The 26,600-nt window shown below is 40.9% G+C and overlaps 1 protein-coding gene across 1 annotated transcript in view; it reads right to left on the reverse strand.

Annotated features, from left to right (window-relative positions):
• Positions 1-2,309: 2,309 nt before the first annotated feature.
• The window catches only part of LOC109892760 (dehydrogenase/reductase SDR family member 11), a 41,161-nt gene continuing 16,870 nt past the window's right edge, over positions 2,310-26,600 (reverse strand). Inside the window, exons 2-7 of the mRNA XM_020485523.2 lie at positions 9,904-10,113; positions 4,757-4,851; positions 4,411-4,540; positions 4,093-4,185; positions 3,920-3,985; positions 2,310-3,208 (exon numbers count right to left, since the gene is read on the reverse strand). Coding sequence (XP_020341112.1) covers positions 3,167-3,208; positions 3,920-3,985; positions 4,093-4,185; positions 4,411-4,540; positions 4,757-4,851; positions 9,904-10,113 — 636 coding nt within the window. The 3' untranslated portion in view covers positions 2,310-3,166. The remainder of the gene's footprint in view (positions 3,209-3,919; positions 3,986-4,092; positions 4,186-4,410; positions 4,541-4,756; positions 4,852-9,903; positions 10,114-26,600) is intronic.

The raw sequence follows: 26,600 nt of genomic DNA on the forward strand, positions 1-26,600 counted from the left end.
TTTAAATTGACAAGTGTTACATTGCACAATACATGTTAGCAAAGGTGTCAGCTAGAGATGACATGCAGGAGCTTGCAGGAATTTGCATTTCTCTTTTAATGCTAATTAGCATTTTCAAATCAGAGTAATAGAGATGAATATATTGATAAAATTCACCTTGTCCGAGAGACGTTTACATGGTTATCAAAACATCACGTCAGAGTAATCCTACACAAAACACAGCCCTTATTTTAAGTGTTTCTAAAATTCCCTGTTGGAAAAATGAATGGTGGTAAAATGATTGGAACCATTTCCGGTTTACCGCTAGGTTTTATGGGTATTATGACACCACCACCATGGGGCTATATATTAGTAAAACATGTACAGTATGATGCAGTAGCTATGGATCAGCACAGCAGTTAATAAAATAATCTACCAAATGCAGCATTTGGAACATCTTGTTAAAATATTCCTTATGTAATATGTTGTTTACAATAAAATGCCACCATATGTTTTATTTGGCAAGGAGACCCACAGCTCCGCTAAAACCATTGACAACTACATGCTGTTTAAGGGATTGTTACATAAATGTTATTACTATTTGGTTTTAATAGTCAGAACTACAAATTCCCCATTATTCCATGCAAAACAATTGTACACATTTACCTCTATCATCAGTTATACAGCAAGTAACTGCATGCTTTTCATGATCCGTAAACATCACTGATCATGTAATTTCAGATACATGAAGGTGCCTATCGATTTGACATGTAGCTAGCTAAGCAAACATCGGCAAGTCCACATCCTGGTAAATTGTCAGTCGGACTACTGTCATCACCAATATAGTTGGCAAGTAAATCAAACAACATTTGGATATAGTCATCTAGTTTAACCCTTGAAAGTTTGCTTGTTATCTAGCCATAACAAGTTTGGCTTGTTATCTAGCGAAATTTACATGGTCCATCAATCAATGTAGCCTATATCATGTAGCCTATACCTTTTTTCAATTTCCCCCAAAAATGACATACCCAAATCCAACTGCATGTAGCTCAGGACCTGAAGCAAGGATATGCCTATTATTGATACCATTTGAAAGGAAAGACTTATGTTTGTGGAAATGTTAAATTAATGTCTAGAATAATACATTAGATCTGGTAAAAGTTAATACCAACAAAAAAACTTGCATTTTCTATAAAAAAAAAAAAATCATCTTTGAAATGAAAGAGAAAAGCCATATCATATAGGCGTTTAGGCACAATTTAGACTTTGGCCACCAGATGGCAGCAGTGCATTGCAATACTGCACAATATTTTGTACCAAGTCTGCCAAAATGTGCCTAATTGGTCAATTGATACATTTAAGTACATAATAGAGAACATACACAACTATGGTAATACAAAATGTAAGTTTACACACTCCCAGGAATGTCATACATGATGGATAATTAGCTTCCCCACAAAAAAACACTAACCTTCACACATCTAGATGGCCGGGCAGGGTTGGTGTAGAGCCAGAGACAGTAGGAGTTCAAATTGTAGAACTCTATGTCCTGCAAAGTTTGCTGTAATTTACGTAATTCTAGTCACATTAGCGCACGTTAGCAACACCAATCCCATAGAGGTTAAACACTCTTAAAAACGCTGTTGAAAATGGGAAGTTATTTTTTTATTTAACTGGGCAAGTCAGTTAAGAACAAATTCTTATTTACAATGATGGCTTAGGAACAGTGGGATAACTGGGATAACAGATTTTTACCTTGTCAGCTCGGGGATTTGAACTAGCTGGCCCAACGCGCTAACCATTAGGCTACCTGTCGCACAATGTTATTGTGACGTTTTATTGAAAACGACCTATAGGCTATATATTATGTATTATATCCATTGCAATCTGACAAATGGTCACTTTCCGTGACTCAATTTATTGGAAAAGTCATGAGCATTTTACATAACATTTTAAACAACATATGTTTGAAAGGAAATTATGCCTGATTAAAATAGGTATACTACTTATTAAAATAAGTATTATAAGAATAATCAGTAAATATTGTCATTGTAGGCAATATATAATCATACTGTACAACTCTGTCATGTTATGTAAGGCAAAATAAAAAGCCAACTGACTCAAGAGCCAAAGGGTGTGCCAAGTTATGATCATCAGTTGGTGGTGCCTATATTCTGAGGGGTTTTGTTTACAAACCTGTCTGAGATTATGCCATCTAGTTTATATTTTTTCAATTAACAGAATAACTAACACTGTAGGGTTATTTAGATTGACAGTAAAAGATTTAACACATGATCAAAACAAATAATGGTGCACAAAAAGGAGCCACCTTTGACAATCCCTAAATCATTTTTATTGATAAGCATCTACTATATCATACAAGTACACACTTGGGGAGAGTATACAAGTTAGTTACTTCCTCTAGACAAGATGACAGTGTTTTCTTTATACTCCTCCAAATGGATCCAAAGTGCAAAACAATTTAAATCATATGGGAGTGGGGAAATACACTTGCTCCAAAGTGATGGGGTTGCGTAATCGTGCTTGAATGTCCCTTATACACATTTTCTGATTAGTGATGCTTGACATGGGTTTTGAAAAACATACGAGCAGACTTAATACCAGGATAACCAAATCTGCTTGTTATTAAAAACATAAGACCGTAGAAATGGATTGAGCGTCTATGGTTAGGGAGTACAGAATATCAGCCACATCTACCAATAATCAAAGCTAAAATACCTATACAAAAAAAATATATATATAATTATCATTCTTTATTGAATAGCAGTGTTCTATTCCATCATTTTAAACAGATATGTATTATGACTTACAAAAACGCAATTGATGGCATACTCTTCCCTCTGTCAGGATGGTCAGGTAGAATATATGACCACAGGAGCAACAACCCTCCTCTCCTAAGTTTGCAGTGGCTTCAGAGCAATACACCAAAGACCATGTTGCAGCACTCATAGTAATTCAGTGGTGGTTAAGAGTACCTGCCCACCCTCTCCTCACCAGAGATCCCCCCCCACCACACACAGCCACCTCCACGCCTCCTCAAACAGATCCCTTCACTCCACATCCAGTTGAATACTAGTTTATTTTCGTCATTGCCCGGCAGGGGTCGCTAAGGAGTCGTCACCATGGCTCTATCTGCTCCTTCAGCTGATTCCTTCCTGCTCGGTTGCTATGACACCTGTTCCACTGGCCTCATCTGCACATCTCCGATCTAGAGGCCGACAAGCAGGGTTACATACACAAACAAACTCAACAAACTGCATGAATGTCTTCTATAAAAGAGGTGTTTCAGACTATGCAGGTCAGGACCATTGACAATGTATACTGAGTGCACAAAACATTAGGAACACCTTCCTAATATTGAGTTACACCCCTTTGCCCTCAGAACAGCCTGAATTTGTTGGGGCATGAACTCTACAAGGTGTAGAAAGCGTTCCACAGGGATATTGGCCCATGTTGACGTCAATGCTTCCCACAGTTGTGTCAAGTTGGCTGGATGTCCTTTCGGTGGTGGACCATTCTTGATACAGGAAACTGTTTAGCGTGAAACCCAGCATAGTTGCAAATCTTGACACACTAAAACCTGTGCTCCTGGCACCTACTACCATACCCCGCTCAAAGGGACTTAAATCTTTGTCTTGCCCATTCACCCTCTGAATGGCACACACAAAATCCATGTCTCAATTATCTCAAGGCTTAAAAAGTACTCTTTAACCTGTCTTGTCCCCTTCATCTACACTGATTGAAGAGGATTTAACAAGTGATCAATAAGGGATCATAGCTTTCACCTGGATTCACCTGGTCAGTCGGTCATGGAAAGAGCCAAATGGTTTGTACACTGTGTATAGTACCATTGGTCTATCTAAGAGGAGTTAAAAGAGGAGTTAGTAGTGCTCTGTCGACAGACAGAGCACTACATTACCTGGACGTGAGGCGGGGTGCCCAGAACGTATGTGACTGCACTGGCTATGTCTTGTGCTTTCAAACACTGCAGAGGAAAAAGATGCTAATTAGTCAAACATTTCTTCATGTATTTGTATTGAGAGAAGAGGTAGGCCCATCCACCCACCCACACTCCTAGTCTAGCTGCCTTACTTTTATACTCTCATACACAGCAGCTGCTTTCTCTGGATCACTGTTGTGGTGCCGGAAGGCAAACTCAGTCTCCACTATTCCAGGGGATATACACTATGGAAGAGGAAGGCACAAACCATGCTCGTTATTGATGTTTATGTACACATACACAGACAGACACTCGTACGCACGCACGCACGGACGGACGGACGAACACACACCACAAGCGTGCATATGTACGTACACACCCACAAAACAATCAAATTACATCTAATAATTGTATAAGACAGTTGTCAGATTCATATGAAAAAGAGAGAATAATAATGCTGCTCTTCTCACCGTGGCTCTGATGTGAGTCTTTGCTTCCCGCAGCTCTTGCCGTAGCCCCTCCGTTAGAGCAGTAACAGCATATTTAGTGGCACAGTAGAAGTGTTCATCTGCACTAGGTACCATTCTATGTCCCCCCATACTATAGCAGTAAGCGAGGGAGGGAGAAAAGGAGAGAAAGTGAGAATGGCATGTATGTGATACATCCTCTATCCTGTATCCCTCGGACTTCTCTTCTGTCTAAAACCAAGAGTAAAATTGTAGGCCCTCTTTACTGTATCATCTGAGAGAATCTTAAATCATATAAAATGTCAGTTATAACAGGCATTTAACAGGCTGAAAAGAAGCTGTAGTCTACCTGTTAATATTGATGATGTGGCCATCGTCCACATTCCGCTCTTTCATTGACTGGTAGGCCTCGCGGGTACAAATTGACAGGGCTAGGACATTCACCTATAGGAGAGGTTCAGTCAAATACTTGCACTTGTATCTGCCTTCACAAACAAAAATATAGTCTGTCTAGGTGTATAAGACTGTAGTTATTGTCCTCCACAGTGTCAATGCCAATGCCCCTTGTGAAATTACACCTCATATCCAAGATGGCGGCGCAGTAGGACGTGTATATCTGTCTTTGTCTTATCCCTTGTAAATACCCGGTCTTTTTTCGTATATATCTTAATCTCACTTCTATCTATGAACTAAATATACTTTCCTACAACCCGCCTCACCAAATGTGTTACGGTTCTGCTATTTTTATTTCTTATAACTGGAAGTTCCACCAGGAGCTAACTAGCTACTAGTCTTTGTTAGCCACGGCTAGCGGTCCTCGCCTCCCCCCCCGGCATCAGCCAGCCTTAGCTCGGACAACACCTGCCAGTCTGCACAGCGCGATATCAACCCAGAGCATATCGGATTGCTTCTCTCTACCATATCACCGGATTCCTGCCACTCTGGATCTTTACTGCTAGCTATCTAGCTACCTGCTAGCTACCTGCAAACGAGTGGCTACTGTTAGCTAAAGCCTCTGTACCGAAGCAAGCACCAGCTAGCCCCATATACCAACTAATTATAGGGCTACAATAACCTCCTTCTGCCAATTGGCCTGGACCCTTTATTGTCGACACGGAGCCCTGCCGATCCATCACGACTGGACTGCCGACGTGATCACCCAATGTGGTCTCAACAGGCTATTCTGTTACGATGTCGCCACAGAACTATCTTCTAGCCCCAGCCCGTTAGTTTATGAATGCTGCGTCCCCTGCTCACCCAGCGTAGTGGTGAATACCGTACAGCACCCGTACTCACCTATTGCTCCTCTTTTGACCCTATGATCACTCGGCTACACTACTGATGCCCCCTGGACTGTTTCAATAACACGGTACCTCATTTTGTTTACATGTTGGCCCCAGCCTCGAACTAAGGTTCTGTATGTATTATGTACTGTACTAGATTATGCCTTGAATCTATTCTACCACACCCAGAAATCTGCTCCTTTTATTCTCTGTCCCCAACGCACTAGACGACCAGTTCTTATAGCCTTAAGCAGTACCCTACTCCTCCTCTGTTCTTCTGGTGATGTAGAGGTTAACCCAGGCCCTTTAGCCCCCAGTTCCACTCCTATTCCCAAGGTGCTCTCATTTGTTGACTTCTGTAACTGTAAAAGCTTTGGTTTAATGCATGTTAACATTAGAAGCCTCCTCCCTAAGTTTTTTCCCCCACTGCTTTAGCACACTCCACCAACCCTGATGTCCTAGTCGTGTCTGAATCCTGGCTTAGGAAGGCCACCAAAAATGCTGACATTTCCATCCCCAACTATAACATTTTGTGCCAAGATAGAACTGCCAAAAGGGGTGGAGTTGCAATCTACTGCAGAGACGGCCTGCAGAGTTCTGTCATGCTATTCAGGACTGTGCTCATTTACAAAATAGCCTCCAACACTCTACTCAGCAAATTGGATGCAGTCTATCACAGTGCCATCCATCACCAAAGCCCCATATACAACACACCACTGCGACCTGTATGCTCTCGTTGGCTGGCCCTCGCTTCACATTCGTCGCCAAACCCACTGGATCCTGGTAATCTATAAGTCTTTGCTAGGTAAAGCCCCGCCTTATCTGGGTGCTGCTGGTCACCATAGCAGCACCCACCGGTAGCATGTGCTCCAGCAGGTATATTTCACTGGTCACCCCCAAAGCCAATTCCTCATTTGGCCACCTTTCCTTCCAGTTCTCTGCTGCCAATGACTGGATCGAATTGCAAAAATCACTGAAGCTGGAGACTCACATCTCCCTCACTAACTTTAAGCATAAGAGCAGCTTACAGATCATTGCACCTGTACATAGCCCATCTGTAAATAGCCCATCCAACTACCTCATCCCCATATTGTTATTATTATTTTTATACAAATTTGCTCCTTTGCACCCCAGTATCTCTACTTGCACAGTCATCTTCTGCACATCTATCACTCCAGTGTTTATTTGCTAAATTGTAATTATTTCACCACTATGGCTTATTCATTGCCTTACCTCCCTAATCTTACTTAATTTGCACACACTGTATATAGACTTTTCTATTGTGCTATTGACTGTATGTTTGTTTATTCCATGTGTAACTCTGTGTTGTTGTTTGTGCCGTACTGCTTTGCTTTATCTTGGCCAGGTCGCAGTTGTAAATGAGAACTTGTTCTCAACTGGCCTACCTGGTTAAATAAAGGTTAAAAAATAAAATAAAAATGACAACAGACCAAAAATGACCTCAGATAACATACTGTTTGGTTACTGGCTGGTCACACAGGTAGAGATCGTATATTGTGTGTCACCTGAACCTGACCGGTCTCCTCCATCATGTGACTTTGAGAGTGACGCCAACGGTGTAACTAAGGAAATAGTGGGGGGTGGCACGGCAAAACAAGGACAGCACACAGATTACATTGTCTAAAAATATACACAGCGTACACATTCATCTTGGCCACCATGCCAACAGATGGGACAGGCGTTAGAAATGCTCAGCTCCTCTGTAGGGATGGGACTACACTTTGAGCCGGAGTGGCTTGAATGGAATGGTCTTGAGTTTGATGAATTAGTGTAAAGAAAAGGCCTAGCATAATAGATGGAGGGAAATAATGCCTGGCTTCTTCTACAAGTGGGCCTCTGTGTAGTAGCACCATACCAGGCAATGGGACGACTCCTTGTGAGGGGGAGTGTGTGTGTTGGCACTGCTTCTAACAGGCCTACTATGTTTAAGTACCCACACACTGGAAGCTTGTATGGTTGAGGGTTCGTTAAACCCTTTGTACGATGCATCACACCGATGCATAACACTGTCTTTATTCGCCACGGCAGCATCCTTCCCTCTGCTTATATATCTATCTCCCCTCTGTAAATTACATATTCCCACTGTAATCAGACTATAGTATAGTTTTATGTTTATCGTTCCAATATTGTATAATCTGTACAATGTCTATGTGAACTTGTCTGTATTCAGTTTGTAAAGTGTCTATCGCCTGCAGAACCTTCTCACTAGGGCAAATTCTGAAAGTATTTATACCCCTTCACTTTTCCCACATTTTTTAAAAACGTTTCAGCCTTATTCTAAAATTCCATTTTTTTCATCAATCTACACACAACACCCCATAATGACAAAGCAAAAACAAGTTTCTAGAAATGTTTGCTAATGTATACAATTTTTTTTAATGAAATATCACATTTACATAAATATTTGGTCCCTTTACTCAGTACTTTGTTGAAGTACCTTTGACAGCGATTACATCCTCAAGTCTTTTTGTGTATGACGCTACAAGCTTGGCACACCAGTATTTGGGGAATTTCTCAAATTCTTCTCTGCAGATTCTTTCAAGCTCTGTCAGGTTGGATGGGGAGCATCGCTGCAGATATTTTCAGGTCTCTCCAGAGATGTTCGATCAGGTTCAAGTCCAGGATCTGGCTGGGCCACTCAAGGATATTCAGACACTTGTCCCGAAGCCACTCCTGCATTCTCTTGGCTGTGTGCTTAGGGTTGTTGTCCTGTTGGAAGGTGAGCCTTCGCACAAGTCTGAGGTCCTGAGTGCTATGGAACAGGTTTTCATCAAGGATCTCTGTACTTTGCTCAATTCATCTTTCCCTCGATCCTGACTAGTCTCCCAGTCCCTGCCGCTGAAAAACACCCACAGCATGATGCTACCACCACGATTTACCGTATGGATGGTGCCAGGTTTCCCCCAGAAGTGACGCTTGACATTCAGGCCAGAGTTCAATCTTGGTTTCATCAGACCAGAGAATCTTGTTTCTCTTGGTCAGAGTCCTTTAGGTGCCTTTTGGCAAACTCCAAGCGGACTTTCATGTGCCTTTTACTGAGGAGTGGCTTCCGTCTGGCCACTCTACCTTAAAGGCCTGATTGGTGGAGTGCTGCAAAGATGGTTGTCCTTCTGGAAGGTTCTCCCATCTCCACAGAGGAACTCTGGAGCTCTGTCAGAGTGACCATCGGGTTCTTGGTCACCTCCCTGACCAAGGCCCGTCTCCCCTGATTACTCAGTTTGGCTGGGCGGCCAGCTATAAAAATAATCTTGGTGGTTCCAAACTTCTTCCATTTAAGAATGATGAGGCCACTGTGTTTTGGGGGACCTTCACTGCTGCATAAATGTTTTAGTACCCGTCCCCAGATCTGTGCCTCGACACAATTTTTATTTAACTTTATTTAACTAGGCAAGTCTTATTTTCAATGACGGCCTAGAAATAGTGGGTTAACTGCCTTGTTCAGGGGCAGAACGACAGATTTGTACCTTGTCAGCTCGGGGATTCGAACTTGCAACCTTTCGGTTACTAGCCCAATGCTCTAACCACTAGGCTACCCTGCCGCCCCAATCCTGTCTAGGAGCTCAACGGACAATTCCATCAACCTCATGGCTTGGTTTTTGCTGTGGTACCTTATATAGACAGGTGTGCCTTTCCAAATCATGTCCAGTCAATTGAATTTACCACAGGTGGACACCAATAATATTGTAGACGCATCTCAAGGATGTTTTTTTATTTGGAATAAATTTGCTAAAATGTCTAAAAACCTGGTTTTGCGTTGTCATTATGGGGTATTGTGTGTAGATTGAAGTGGACTCTTTTTTATTTAAAAAAAATCAATTTTAGAACAAGGCTGTAACCTAATAAAATGTGAAAAAAGTTAATGGGTCGGAATACTTTCCAAATGCACTGTACTTGTAAATAAAGATTATTCTGATTCTACTCTACAACCAAATGTTTTTCACAGTTATTCTCTATTTAGCTATGGTTGCTACACTTAGGTACAGCAGTTCAGTTGTTGAGTAACAACTGTATGACAGCCCAGCGCACAGTTACAGTAGTTACTATGTTGTTACAGTTGTTGTTGATTGGAAAGACATGGTACATAGGCTGTGTGTGTGTATGTGTGTGTGAGAACCCATGTACATTGTGTGTGTGTGTGTGTGTGTGTGTGTGTGTGTGTGTGTGTGTGTGTGTGTGTGTGTTGTCCACTCACATCGATCATGTTCCTCCAGCCGTCGGTCTTGCCACTGAGCAGGGGTTCGTTGTGGGCTAGGCCTGCATTGTTGATACACACATCCACCCCCTGATGCAGTGTCTTGATGGCAGAGAACATGGACAGGATGTCCTCCTCACAGGACAGGTCACACTTATAGGGGATCAGCGTGCCGCTGTAGCCCGCGCTCTGGCACTCGGCTGCCAGCTTCTACAAACGTCACACAAATAGGGATAAGACTTTGATCACAAATCAGGTAAACACGTGATGTGAGAATTTAAGAAACTCCAGACTATAACATGTGTTGGACTTTCTAGATTGACAATTTCTGAAATTAAAATGATTAGTAATAGGCCTAATACATTTGATCTGTCACACTGATTTGAGCTGTAATAAGGGAGACACGAGAAAACACCAAACAAGTTAGCGCCCTACCCATTCACCCACACTCTGGGCCGAAAGGAACCACAACCATACAATCAATCCCGGTATATTCCATAAAAGGAAGATAGCCAGGGAAAACCCAGGCTAGTCAGCAGCAGCACTCCTATTACAAATTCTCTAGTCTTGTCTGAAGTTTATCAACAAAGAACACTAATTTTTCGATTATAGAAACACCTGCAATCTTGTTGTTAAGAAATGATTGGTACTCTAGCAGTTTCATTTAGGGACACATCTCTGTTTAGACTCAGTGTCTGGCTAAAGGAAATAAGCAATATGTTAATGACCCTTATTAACCATGATGACCCTTATAAAACTAAAGTGACCCTTGACCCTTATGAACCTTACTCCTCCACTAAACATGGAGCTATAGAGAGCCACAGTCCCTGTCTCCCTGGCCTGCTCCAGGCCCAACCAGCACAATCAGGTCAGCCTCCCTCAATGCAGGCTTCTAGGATGGAGGGTCTGTCTGTCTGATGCGATTGGACATAGATCCCCCTACCGGGCACAGAACCACCCATCACATGATGTCCCTGTCTGGACTGCTCTCAGTACAGAACGATAGGGGAGGATTGAGGGAAGAGTGTGTGTGTGTCTAGGGAGCGGGGGGGGGGGGCGCAGTAGTGGCAGGCAGGGATGATGCCAAGGACTGCATGGCATTCTCAGCCTCTTCCTCTCTCTCTTTTTGAGCCAAAGTGCTGTGACATTTGGGACGAGAGCACTCAGTCTCATGAGGACAGGGCATGGATGGAGTGACGTGGGGACACACATGTACACACACTAATATTCTATATAGCCTAGAGCAGGGATCATCAACTAGATTCAGTCGCGGGCTGATTTTTTTCTTGCGTGGATGGTCAGGGGACCGGAATATAATTACAAATAATGACAAATGCAAATTGACTGCAAGAAGCACAGACAGATATATTTGACTAAAACATAATCATTTCAAACCTTGCTTGCATTTGTATACGATCACATATACAGTATCTCTTATGCATGGGAATACCTTGGAACAGATTAATTTTTTTTTAACCATCTGGGGCTGATTTGAAGGTGTTTTTACAGTCTTATGTCCAACAATAAATTATTAAAATATTACATTTTTTTTGCTCCGAAAACTTGGGTGGGGGAAATAAAAATGACCCGCAGGCCAAATTCGGCCCATGGGCCGCTAGTTGGGGAACTCTGGCCTAGAGAGCCAAAGACTGGGAAGCAGTGATTTAACTGGGATTATATACAGATAAGGCATTATCTCCACACAGAATCCAGGATTTAAAAAGGTTTTTGTAAGCTTTGAATAGAACATTGAATAATTTCTCTAGTTTTACAAAGACATGTCACAACAGAGTTCACAAATAGGGTCATATGAGGGTGCAGTGTATCCCCTAGGACTTTTACAGTAGCGGTGGCAAAGTTAACGGGGGTGCACCCCATGTTTCTTTTTTTTTTATACGACTGTGAGAAGTTCACTTCTGGTGACTTTTTAAAAAGGACATTCTACTCCAAAATGAATTACATTTGTATTATGTTGACACCATCTGAAATATAATTTCCCCTTAAATAGCATTATAACCTGTATCTCAACTGACGCTGAATAGCAGCTTTAAATAAATAGGCTGAAGCATGGATTTGTCCATCTGGATTTAACTCACTGAAAAACCCCAAAAGACATACAATATATATTTGTAGCATTTGATGCAACTCGTCACTCCAGTGTGGTAAGCACTGCTTGCCTATATAGCAACCCACAATGCTCTGGTTTCCTCATTCTTCATCTCTTCACAAGTCTATTTGGTTACTAGCACATTAAGCAGTTTTCAAAAAACTACCTCTCAACTGAACTGCTCCTTTTCAACGTGGGTTACCACTCCACCACGGAGCGTTGAGTGGCTTCCTTTCTATTTTCAGGGATTCGGCTTCAATTTACTGAGTGAAGTTACCTCAGTTAGCAGCAGTTTTTGTTGTCGGATAGATAAGTGTATAGCTGGTATCTGGCCTACACACAATTAGTGCTGTTACTTACTTCTACTCGTGGTCTCTAGCTCTCCATCGGTTCCCACTGTTCGGAGTTGGCTAGCTGAACTGTCGAGTGTCTTAGCTGGCTAGCAACCTCTGAGCTAAACCCCTATTCGGTTTGTCTGGAATAACACAAGCGGTGCTGTTTCTTCACCCCATCATTGAAGCAATATCCATTTTACATTCCCATGTAAAAGTTCAAATTAGCCATGTGTTTCTACCTCATTGGTTTAGACACCAAGTCAGCAATTGTTATTTCACACGCTCACTTGGCTAGCTAGCTATCGTCACTCAGGTAATGATAGCGAGCTAATTAGCTAGCATCCCTGTACGCACTACTTTCACAAAACGTGTCATGGGGAGAAGAGAAAAAAGTATGTTTTAAAGCTAATTTCCTGCAATTCTACACATTTTGCCATGGCTTTTGCCGTGTTCTTATGCGATCTGTGACTTGAACATTATAACAAAATCAATGGTGGTTGGCCACAGACTGTCTAGTTTTTATTTTGGGGATTGTTAGTTCTCAAAGATGATCTTATTGAAAAATACCAGTGGTGTAAAGTACTTAAGTAAAAATACTAAAGTACTACATAAGTCGTTTTTTGGGGTATCTGTAGTAAATTTATATTTTTGACTACTTTTACTTTACTACATTCCTAAAGAAAATTTACTTTTTACTCCATACATTTTCTCTGACACCCAAAAGTACTACATTTTTAATGCTTAGCAGGACAGAAACATGGTGCAATTTGAGCACTAATCAAGAGAAAATCCCTGGTCATTGCTACTACCTCTTATCTAGCAGAACTCACGAAACACAAATGCTTCATTTGTAAATGATCTCTTAGTGTTGGAGCATGCTCCTGGCTATCCGCAAATAAAAAATAAAATTGTGCTATCCGGTTGGCTTGATATAAGGACATTGAAAGGATTTATACTATTAGTTCAATACTTAAGTATACTTTAGCACTTGCATTTACTTTTGATACTTAAGTATATTTTAAACCAAATACTTTTAGACATTTACTCAAGTATTATTTTACTGGGTGACTTTCACTTGAGTCATTTTCTATCAAGGTATCTTTACTTAAGTATGACAATTGGGTACTTTTTCCACCATTAAAAAATACATATTTTCTATCTGGTTTTAGTCGTTTAAGTTTACACTGAAAACTAGGGGTGTAACCCTACAGGTATTCGCGGGGACCTCGGTTCAGTCCGCCCTGTGAACCCGAATGAATACAGAAAACAAATATTGAACAAAAATAAAAACACTAGGCCTATAGGCTATGCCTGTGCCTTGAGGAAATATGAGCAAACCTTTTTTCGGGCTAATCCGTTAAACAATTAGACTAATCGAATGTTGTAATCAAAATGCAAATCTTAATTGGCGTACTTCAAGCTGTCCTTTTGTGAGGCGCAGCTGTTAACGATTTCTCTACGGTGGTGAGTGGTGGGGCAACATGTATAGTTTCCAGTAGATTACAACGGCAATGGACAGAGAAAGTATGTGGACACTTGACACTGCTCAACAAGAATAGCCTATGCAGCTGCCAACACATTTACGCTGACGTCACCCCAGTATTCCTACTACCGGAGCAAGAGAGAAACACACACATAAAAAACTCTCCCCTCTGCATTCAAGCAGCCCTTCACAGCTGATCCTAACCCGGCCAAAGAAATTACAAGTGCGATAGGTATGTTTATAGCCGTGGATATGCGCCCATTCTCAATGGTTGAGAAGAATAGGGGTTTCAGCACCTGGTGAAAGTGCTTGAGCCACATTACGAATTTCGCCTGCTAGCACCCATTTCAGCAAACAGGTAGTACCCGCTCTATATAAGCAAACTAAAGCCTAAGTAGTCAATGAATTGGCCAATGCACCCGGTGTTGCGCTTACTACAGATAGATGGACCTCCAGGGCTACAGATAGCTACTTAACAGTGACAGCCTTGCAAACGAGAAATACCGTGCTACAGACATGCCCCCTTTTATGAGTCACAAGTGCACATATTTTTCTCAAAATAAGAAAACCTTATAGCATAGGCCTAAATAATGTCTGAACCATGTTTACATATTGATTTCACATGCATATTGCACTTTATTTTAGTCTTCTTCTAGAGTAAACATGTGTTTTCATTTAACAAAATGTGTGGGAAATTCCTGATTGTGCTCTCATCAGGTATTATATGGAATCAGTTTATACACTATATTTTCTTAAAGGTGCGATATGCAAATTTCCAACCAGCCATTTCCTGGTTGCATTTCAGTTTATGACAAAACAAGCAGTGTAGAGAATCATTGTACCATCTAAACCACTGAAATATTTTCAATAACCCAAAATATTGTATTTTCAGCTGGTTTACAAAAAACTGAAAGTTAAAGATGCAAAAATTAAACTTTAAAAAAGCAAAGAATAGAAATAAACTCAGCAAAAAAAGAAACATCCCTTTTTCAGAACCCTGTCTTTCAAAGATAATTCGTAAAAATAGACAGATCTTCATTGTAAAGGGTTTAAACACTGTTTCCCATGCTTGTTAAATGAACCATAAACAATTAATGAACATGCACCTGTGGAACGGTCGTTAAGACACTAACAGCTTACAGACCGTAGACAATTAAGGTCAGTCACAGTTATGAAAACTTAGGACAAGAGGCTTTTCTACTGACTCTGAAAAACACCAAAAGAAAGATGCCCAGGGTCCCTGCTCATCTGCGTGAACGTGCCTTAGGCATAATGCAAGGCGGCATGAGGATTGCAGATGTGGCCAGGGCAATAAATTGCCATGTCGTACTATGAGACACCTAAGACAGCGCTATACAGGGAGGACAGCTGATCGTTCTTGCAGTGGCAGACCACGTGTAACAACACCTGCACAGGATCGGTACATCCAAACATCACACATGCGGGACAGGTACAGGATAGCAACAACAACTGCCCGAGTTACAACAGGAACGCACAATCCCACCATCAGTGCTCAGACTGTCCGCAATAAACTGGTCTGAGGGATTTTAGGCCTGCTGTAAAGGCAGGTCCTCACCAGACATCACCGGCAACAACGTCGCCTATGGGCACAAACCCACCGTCGCTGGACCAGACAGGACTGGCAAAAAGGGCTCTTCACTGACGAGTCACGTTTTTTTCTCACTAGGGGTGATGGTCGGATTTGCGTTTATCATCGAAGGAATGAGCATTACACCGAGACCTGTACTCTGGAGCGGGATCGATTTGGAGGTGGAGGTTCTGTCATGGTCTGGGGCGGTGTGTCACAGCATCATCGGACTGAGCTTGTTGTCATTGCAGGCAATCTCAATGCTGTGCCTTACAGGGAAGACATCCTCCTCCCTCATGTGGTACCCTTCCTGCAGGCTCACCCTGACATGACCCTCCAGCATGACAATAACACCAGACATACTGCTCGTTCTGTGAGTGATATATCTGGTGTGACCAGCATTCGGCTCATGTAGTGCGACATCTCCTTCATATAGAGTTCATCAGGCTGTTGATTGTGGCCTGTGGAATGTTGTCTCACGTCTCTTCAATGACTGAGCAAAGTTGCTTGATACTGGCAGGAACTGGAACACGCTGTCGTACACGTTGATCCAGAGCATCCCAAACATGCTCAAAATTGTTGACATGTCTGGTGAGTATGCAAGCCATGGAAGAACAGGGACATATGCAGCTTCCAGGAATAATGTACAGATCCTTGCGACATGGGGCCATGCATTATCATGCTGAAACATGAGGTGAAGGTGGTGGTTGAATGGCACGACAACGGGCCTCAGGATCTCATCCCGGTATCTCTGTGCATTCAAATTGCAATCGATAAAATGCAATTGTGTTCATTGTCAGTAGTTTATGCCTGCATACCATAACCCCACTGCCACCATGGGGCACTCTGTTCACAACGTTGACATCAGCAAACCACTCGCCCACACAATACCATCTGCCCGGTATAGTTGAAATCGGGATTCATCAGTGAAGAGTACACTTCTCCAGCGTACCAGTGGCCATCAAAGGTGAGCATTTGCTCACTGAAGTCAGTTACAATGCCGAACTGATCAAGACCCTGGTGAGGACGACGATCACGCAGATGAGCTTCCCCGAGACAGTTTCTGACAGTTTGTGCAGATATTCTTTGGTTTTTATAAAGGAACAATTTCATCAGCTGTCTGGGTGGCTGGTCTCAGACGATACCGTAGGTAAAGAAGCCGGTTGTGGAGGTCCTAGGCTGGTGTGGTTACCCGTGGTCTGCGTTTGAGGCTGTTTGGACGTACTGCCATATTCTCTAAAACAACGTTTGAGGTGGCTTATGATGGAGAAATTAACATTAAATTATCTGGCAACGGTTCTGGTGGACATTCCTGCAGTCAGCATGCCAATTGCACGCTCCCTCAAACTTGAGACATTTGTGGCATTGTGTTGTGTGACAAAACTGCACATTTTATAGCAGCTTTTTATTGTCCCCGGCACAAGACGCACCTGTGTAATGATCATGCTATTTAATCAGCTTATTGATCTGCCACAAATGCCAAGTGGATGGATTATCTTGGCAAAGGATACATTTGTGCACAACATTTGAGAGAAATAAGCTTTTTGTGCGTGTGGTACATTTCTGGGATTTTTTTTATTTCAGCTCATGAAACATACATGTTGCATTTATTTTTTTGTTCAGTATGTGAATTTGGTCAGATTGCCCAGAAAGTGATATATTGCATCTTTTAAAAAAACAAACATTTTCTTTAGTAACTGTCAACAGGTTAAATTTTCCCGCTGTGCCAAAACCAAAAAAATGACCCCAAAACCGCAATACGTACCACGGTTTGGTGAACCGTTACACCCCTACTGAAAACGATTTGCCATACCAATTACATTTATAAAAAATTATGAAATCATATTTTTTTGTAGTGCCAGCAACGATTGAAACGCTACTGCCAAATTAATATGTGGGAAACACTGGGGTGAACTGAATTCCAATTCAATGGCACAAATACAAACAATAAAATAAATCGGGAATCATAGCCTCAGCATCCTAACAGGGGCTCCCCTCTTTACCCTGCCCTGATCCCCCACCCCTAAGACGTTTTTTTGTGTGTGTACCTGGGCTGCCTGGCATGGACACCAACTCTTACAGAGGGAGAAGCACAGTGGGCGAGGGTAGTGTGGATGAGGAAGAGGATGAGGGATGATTGCCAAAAGGAGCAGTGAACTGAAGCACAGCCTTGGCCAGTAGCAAAGAGGGGATGATGTGAATGAGCAGAGCAGCGGTAGACGAGATGGGATCAGGGGCTAGGGACAGGAAGTCTCACACAGTGTGTAGTGTGTGTGCGTGCATGCAGGCACTTTGTTTGACAGGCCTGTGTGTAATACCCACACATTGGGCACTGCTGCAGCACAGGGGCATTCTGTGCTAAGGATGCAATGCGACACACAAGTATGCACACCATTGTCCCTTCACACACACATCCATCCATGATAATCTCCACACAACATAGAAAATCAGGAGTAATGGACACAAGTCAATTTGAATGATACTATGCAGATATAAAAATATAAATTAAATTCCTGATTTACCTGAGGTCATGATAGGACATCTGTAAACCAATGATGCAAATGTCTGTCTGTGACTGTGTCACTCAACACAAACCTTCTCAGTGGAGTGAGCCAGCAGTACACTGTGGGCATAATCATTCACAGTGATTTGTGTCTGCCTTCCCCCTGGGCAGGTGAGCAGAACAACTCAATCCCTTCATGACACAGATACACAAAATTACATAATCAACACCATCTCCCTCTAGGGGGCCACATCTATTCTCCTAACAACTTGGATAAAGCAGGCTGATAATTAATTCAGGGCAGTGTGTGGGTTGGTTATTCTATTCTTGAGGGGATCTAAATAAAAAATTTAAAAAATGGCCAAAGTCCCCACAAGGATAGTAATAGAAGAATAATTCTTCCTCGTGGGGACATTTCCCACACCCCATGAGGACAAATGCTGTTTTTAGCTTTGGAGTTAGGGTTAGAGTTAAAATGAGGGTACAGTAAGGGTTTAGGCGTTAGGGTTTATGGGTAGATAGAAGAACAAAACGTCTGTGTGTGTGATTATAACTTCACCTCCATGCACTCACGGACATGATATTAAAACAGTAGGAGGGAAGAACATTATTCCAGTTATGCTTCAGTGTTGTAGATACAGGTTGCATTGCTAAAAACACTAAATGGGGCAAATCGAGTAGGACTACAGGTCAGTTTCATAAAGCACGCACGCACACACACTACACAAACACTCACACACTACACAAACACTAGGGTTGTCAAGATAACAGAATTTTGACTACAATATAGACACCAGGTTTAGTATCACAATACTCAATACCATCACGATACTCAATACTAAAATGATACCACAGCAAAAAAAGAAGGCGTATTAGCCAAAGTCACAGAATGGCACATGATCTTTTGAGTTGAATAACATTATTATTATTATTTTTAAATATGTATGCATTAATGAATCAATAATACAATCAAATTACATAACGGCAATCATTCATTTGAATGGTATATCTCTAATGTATTGATGAACTGGGTAAATTAAGATGTAGCCTAGGCCTATTCACAGTAAAGGTGAATGCATATTTAAAAGGAGTGTGAATGCATTAAGTTATTGAGCTGGTTCTGCCTGATTTCATGGGTTTCCCTTCAATTTGGGACTTATTTTGTTGTACTGATCAACAACAATTACATAGTAGAAGCAATCTCGTCTTTTATAAAAGTGTGCACTGTCTCTAAGACCCATGACATCATTCTCACACACACAGTTTGATGCTTGAGCAAAGATGATCTTGACTGAATGTATAACTTTTTTCATAACAATCAATTTTGAAATCAGCAATATTTTACGTTATGGTTTGCATATTATCAAACAAGATACTAGAATAGTGAACTGAAAGTTAGCCTACAAAGCTGTGAGCTACCAGTATCTCATTGTAAAGCGTTCTAGCCTGTAAATGGACATTGTTTTGCGAATAGTTTCAACATTTCTACATTCTGTCTTGCATGATTCAAGTGTGTTAGCTTCTGTGCAGCATAAATGGTGATGCAGCTCAGATTCCCTGTGAGTGCAGTGGTTCCTCGGGACAGGCTAAAGCTAGCGACGAGTAAGTGGAGAAGGCACGATGCTTTCGCGCTATAAGGGGACATCGGCTGTGCTGATAGACAGACTGATCCTCTCAAACAGTAGATGACATAACACATTTGACAGAAGTACCGAAAGTAACAAAAATTACAGTAACATTGAGAGATGACTGCTTTTATTAAAATATCACGGTTTTCAATTTTGATATTTTTTTTAATATTAAATGCATTATGAATAACAACAGTAAAATTATTTTAGAGCTTTTAAATGGAAATTCCAAAGCCTAAAACAGTGAACATTTAAATTGCCAAAATATCTAAAATATTACATTGTCTCTGTTAGGTCAACATTGGTTAGACATCAATAGAAAATGTTGATATTACTATGAAATAATACAATATTTCAGTTGTGTATATTTGATGAATATTATTTGTAATTCCTTAATTCATCATCTCTGCTCAGGCAGTAGCTGCCAAACAACATTATCTCTGTGCTAACCATACTGTAGGCTACGGACTTGAGTCTTTCTATTTTGATAGGCTAGACTGCTAAGCATGCTGCAGAGCTGTCTGACAAAATCATTTGACTAGTTCTTCAAAAGAAAATAAGGCACACTTTCAAGAACTGTCTCTATCCCTCTCTCTCATCATTGTGTTATGTACATTTCTCTATGTGGTCTGTGTGTATCTAACCTAACATAGCAGGCGTAAATGTGTATCCATCTCTGTCCAAATCGGGGGAAAAACTGGTGCAATTGATTATGGTCATAGTAGTTAATTACCACGTTTCTGCACTGAACTAGGTGAAATATTATCTTAAAAACTCCCTTCAGACCAGCGTCCCATATAGTTGACTTAATTTCTCTAGTGAATGATTTCTCTCTAGCGAAACGACGCGTTGTGCTCACCAAAAATACAAACTAAATGGAATTCAAGTAATTGAATTATTAAATAACCCCCAAAATGTAAAATAAATGTTGGTTAATCAGCACTAACTACCAAACCGTTTTTCATGTTCTAGTATTGAAAAAGTATACCATGCAACACACACACAAAATAGGGCCATAAGCAAACAAGAAATTGCACATCCAGAGGCGGTATTTGTCATGGCCTTGATTTTAATGCAGGGAAACTGAAATCCGTTTTGCCATCATGTCATCTGCGCAACTAGAGGTGACAAAATGCTAGATAACTTTTACTCCACACACAGAAACACATACAAGGCCCTCCCACACCCTTAGCAAATCAGACCATAACTCTATCCTCCTGCTTACAAACTAGAGGTTGACCGATTAATCGGAATGGCCGATTAGGGCCGATTTCAAGTTTTCATAACAATCGGAAATCTGTATTTTTGCCTATTCATTTTTTTTTTACACCGTTATTTAACTAGGCAAGTCAGTTAAGAACACATTCTTATTTTCAATGAGAGCCTAGGAACGAGGCAGAACGACAGATTTTCACCTTGTCAGCTCGGGGGATCCAATCTTGCAACCTTACAGTTAACTAGTCCAACGCTCTAACCACCTGATTACATTGCACTCCACGAGGAGCCTGCCTGTTACGCGAATGCAGAAAGCCAAGGTAAGTTGCTAGCTAGCATTAAACGTATCTTATAAAAAATAATCAATCAATCAACGACTGTCGTTGCTCCAATGTGTACTTAACCATAAACACCAACGCAGTTCTTAAAATCAATACACAAGAATATATTTTTAAACCTGCATATTTAGCTAAAATAAATCCAGGTTAGCAGGCAATATTAACCAGGTGAAATTGTGTCACCTCTTGCGTTCATTGCACGCAGAGTCAGGGTATATGCAACAGTTTGGCTCTCTCATTATGACATAACATTGAAGGTTGTGCAATGTAACAAGAATATTTAGAATTTAGACTGATGGATGCCACCCGTTAGTTAAAATACGGAACGGAATAAAGGTTTTGTTTTCGAGGTGATAGTTTCCGGATCTGACCTAAGGCTCGTATTTCTGTGTGTTTATTATAGTTAATTCTATGATTTGATATTTGATAGAGCAGTCTGACTGAGGGGTGGTAGGCAGCAGCAGGCTCGTAATAGTCAAATGTATATGGTTTAGAGAGAAATAGTTGACGCGTTATAATTCCTGTAATAACTTGCGGCTGGACTTGAAAGGGGTTCCTTCATTATTTTACCGTTCATGTCTTCCATAGAGAATGTCTTGATCTACTTCGAATAAGGTCTGTGTTTCGTGCAGGCTTAAACCGCCTCGGCGTTTTGATACCCGTGTAAATCTCACTAGGATAAGGTAACGTTTGTCAACATATTTTCATAAATCAACTCTACAAAAAAGATCTTCGCTTATATTTAGCCAATATTGATCAGAGTTACCTTGTCCTATGGATATCTACGCAGTTATAAAATTGGCAAGGTGGTGTAAGCCTACACGAAACACAGACCTTATTTTAAGTGAATCTAAAAATATCCAATGGGATAAATGAATGAAGGAACCGCCTTTCAGATTTGTCATGGCAATTATGACTCGCACTTTTGGTAGTCAATTCTTACCATGCCCATTATTAAAATGAGGATTTCCTGCATATAGAAATTACAGTTTTTGTTTTCAACATTCATCACAGGTAACTTACTCTATTTTTATTCAAACAGTTGAGAGTATTTGTCTCCTAAGCAGACTCTTCAGTATCATTGTCACTTCAGAGCTGTGTGTGTTTTACAGATGGCAGAGAAAAGCAGAGCACCAGTGTGGGACTATTAGATGTAATTGGCACCAGGGAAAGCAAGGTGTCTTATTTGTGATAAAGATGTAAGCATGGGGTCAGTAACAGCTAAATAAAAAAATACCACCAACCTGTGGAATCACCTTAAGAACACCCATCCAAAAGCCCATAATATGTATTATATTAAGTTAAGTTAAAATAAAAGTGTTCATTGTTCATTCAGTATTGTTGCAATTGTCATTATTACAAAAATGTGTGTGTGTGTATATATATAATTTTATTCTTATTTTATTTTTTAAATTGGCCAATTAAATCGGTATCGGCTTTTTTGTCCTCCAATAATCGGTATCGGCGTTGAAAAATCATAATCGGTCGACCTCTATTACAAACAAAAACTCACAGAAAGTACCAGTGCTCAATACAGAAGTGGTCTGATGAAGCGGATGCTAAACTACAGGAATGTTTAGCTAAAACAGACTGGAATATGTTCATGGATTCATCCGATAACATTGACAAGTTTACCACATCAGTCACCGGCATCATTAATAAGTGCATCGATGACGTCTTCCCCACAGTGACCGTACGTACATACCCCAACTAGAAGCCATTGACTACAGTCAACATCCGCACTGAGCCAAAGGCTAGAGCTGCCGCTTTCAAAGAGGGGGACACTTATAAGAAATCCCGATATGACCTCAGACGAGCCATCAAACAAGTGTGGTGCCAGACTTCCAGTGTCGCAATTTAGGAAATGGCTGCCTAGTTTTTCATACAGCACATCGGTTGGGTATTTCCCCCCCCCAAATTCAAGTATTTACTCTGAGCATTATAACAAGACAGCAGAAAATATAATCGTAGACGAAACAGAGATGGCTAATGCTAGCTCAAATAAGCTAGCAGCAGCAAAATAACCCTCATTTCGTGAGGTGATAAACGAGGAATTGCGCGAGGCACTCACAGGCTTACGAGAGGAACTTTGAAAAGATGTACGAAAATAGTTCAAGAAGGACATTAACCAGAAACTTGATGAAAACAAAGAAGAAATTCACAGCATATCTACAAAAATGGAGGATGCAGAACAGCGCATTGGGGAAACGGACACATGGAACACTGCAGTCAAGGAAATACTTCAACAGTCTTTGAAAAGCCATCACACACTACAGGTAAAAGTGACAGAACTCGAAGACTATATTACGTGGCAGATTGCGCAGAAAAAGACTATGCCCAAATACGTGGAGGGTCTATTCAAAGAAATACTTGAAGACGACACTGACCTGAGAATTGAGAGAGCACACTGAGCTCTGGCCTCAAAACCCCCTAAAAACCCCACCACGATCCATAGCAGTATGGTTCCTAAAATTCCCAGTCGAAGAGAAAGTCTTACGTGCAGCCTGGAAAAAGCCTGTTAACTTTCAAGGCCAACGAGTGTTCTTTGATCATGACTACGCGGGAGAGATACTGAAAAGAAAGAAGGAATACACCACCATCAAGAAACCACTTAAAGAGAAAGGTATTCGCTTCCAAACACCATTCCTGGCAAAAATTTGGGTATTTCTGGATAGTGGCTTGGTTACATACGAGCATGCAGACGAAGCTGCTGAGGACCTGAAGTCGAGGGGCAATCCAATGAAATATACCGCCAGGAGAAAGGCGTCTTCACCAGCAGAAAGACTCCAGCAGGCCCTCCCGTGGACCGTTGTCGGTGAGCAGAGTCACGGAAAGAGGGAAATCACCTCGGCGAAAGGACTTTCACATCCAAGAGAGATTCAGGCATTTTTAACGAGAAGATGGAAGACACTGAATCGGATTTTATCAGACTTAGTTACCATGTGCCGTTTAGACATATTGGGTTGTTACGGTTGACATTGAAATGGGTAAAATGTCTCCCCTACATTCCCCCAGTACTGAGCAAGGGTGAGTAGCCAAAAGTATGTGTTATTTATGGACACGTTAATAACATATCTATTAGCTAATGATTAATGACACATTGACAACGGGGTGACAGAAGGGTAAACTGGATAACAAGGAAGTTACATCATTTAATGTATACGTGCCCCCGGGGAGTGAAATGGTCTTCTACAGGAAGGCGTTTGATTTAATTGCCACAGAAACCTGTGGCCCTCTTATCTATGGAGGGGATTTTAACATGATTTTAAACTCAAAATTGGACATCACAAATCAAAATAGGAAAATTAGTCTAGTTATTAAAAAGATCAATAGGGATACTGCTGGATCTAGGATTGCTTGACGTATGGCGTGACATCCACATGACATATAGGGAATATACTTTTTATACTCAGCCCGCCACACTGAATACTCAAGGTTAGACTACTTTTTCATGTACAATGCAGATAGACACAGGCTTAAGGATTGTAGGATTGGGCAGAGAAATTGATCAGATCCTAATGGAGTTTACCTTACTCTACACCTTGATAGTAAACCAATAAATACTCTATGGAGGATTAATACAAGCATGCGGAATGATCCTGCATTCAAGAAATCAATAAAGACCGAATTGAACGTCTATCTGGAGAATAATGATAACGTGGAAGTATCTCCTGCTACATTGTGGGATGCAGCTAAGGAGGTTATTAGAGGAAAGATCATAGCCACATCATCTCTTATGAAAAGCACAGAAACTGCTGAAATTACAGGAAACATTAAGAAACTTAGAACGATCTCATAGTCATTACAAAGACCCTCAAAGACCCACGAGAGATTCAAAAGGTAAAGCAGGAAATTGACCAGATTTATGTTGAAGAAGTAGAGAAAAAGCTCAAGTTCCTGAAACAACGGTATTAGGAAGCAGACTCAAAGGCAAAAACAATTACTTGCATGGAGACTCATTAAACAACAAGTGCAGAATAAAATTTTCTAAATAAAAGACTCCAAAACAAAGAAGATTACATGCAAATTGGATGAAATACAGAATGCATTTGAATAATAGTACACATCTGTACAAGCAACCAGAGGAGGCAGATGCACAGACAATAGGGCATTTTTGGAACTCACTTGATCTCCCCTCAATTGGGACAGAGCAAAATTATAGACTTACTTCAGAAATGACTACTGAAGAAATCAATAATGCAATATCTAATCTAAAAGTAAACAAGTCTCCAGGCACTGATTGGCTTCCCTTCAGACTGGTTCAAAGCCTTCAGAGAACAACTAACAACTCTACTTAAGGCCTGTTTTAACTGGACTCTGTGGAAGGGGGGACTTCCACCACTGTGGAGATATATCATATCTGTAATCCCAAAAGAGGGTAAAGATAAGAAGGAATGCAGTTCCTATAGACCTATTGCAATTCTTAACACGGATTATAATCTATATGCGTCAATAATAGCCAAAAGAATGGAAGACATAATCCTAGAATTGATTGACGGGGATCAAACTGGTTTCATACGAAATAGGCAGACACAGGACAACATAAGGAGAACACTACATGTAATGGACCACAATACTCAGAATAAGACAAGTACTATATTAAATCAGTCTAGATGCTGAAGAATCATTTGATTCAGTGGGATGAGATTATGTATATAAATTATGGAAAGATATGGTTTCAACAAAGAAGTGATACAGTGCATCAAAACACTGTATTCATGTCCGACTGATAGAATAAAGATAAATAGACATTTGTCACAAACTATAAAATTAGTGGGAGGCGCAAGACTAGGCTGTAATCTTTCACTCACACTCTTCTCCTTGTACATTGAGCTATTAGCACAGGCAATAAGACAGGACCACATTTTAGAGGGAATAACAATAAGAGGCAGTGAACATAAGATATGCATGTATGCTGATGACGTTCTGTTATTCTTTAAAGACCCAGGCTCAAGTGTACCAAGATTGATGGATGTTTTACAAACATATTCAGGGTATGTGCTTAACGTACACAAGACCCAAGCCCTAGTTTATAATTATACCCCAGAGGAAGAGCAAGTTTAACTTCCAGTGGACCTCTTCATCCATTAAATATATTGGGAGTAAATTTACCAAAAGATACACCCAAAATTTCTGACATGAATTACGATCACATCAACAAGAAAATATATGATGACCTGGACAGGTGGAATTTACTTCCCTTGGATCTCAGTAGTAGAATTGAAACAATCAAAATGAACATCCTGCCGAGGTTACTGTAGTTGTTCCAATCACTACCCATAAAAACCCAGCTTAAACAGTTTAGGGAATGGGATAAACAGATATCAAGGTTCATCTGGAACAGTAAGAGACCAATAATTAGATATACAACATTACAATTACAAAAAAAAAGTGTGGGTATGGCCTTACCAAACCTAAAAGATTTATGTGTCAGCTCAATTGAGACCTCTGGTGTGTTGGTGCAATTCAGAATACGCATCCAAATGGAAAGACATCGAGA

The sequence above is a fragment of the Oncorhynchus kisutch genome, linkage group LG6 (assembly GCF_002021735.2).
Source record: "Oncorhynchus kisutch isolate 150728-3 linkage group LG6, Okis_V2, whole genome shotgun sequence".
Lineage (NCBI taxonomy): Eukaryota > Metazoa > Chordata > Actinopteri > Salmoniformes > Salmonidae > Oncorhynchus > Oncorhynchus kisutch.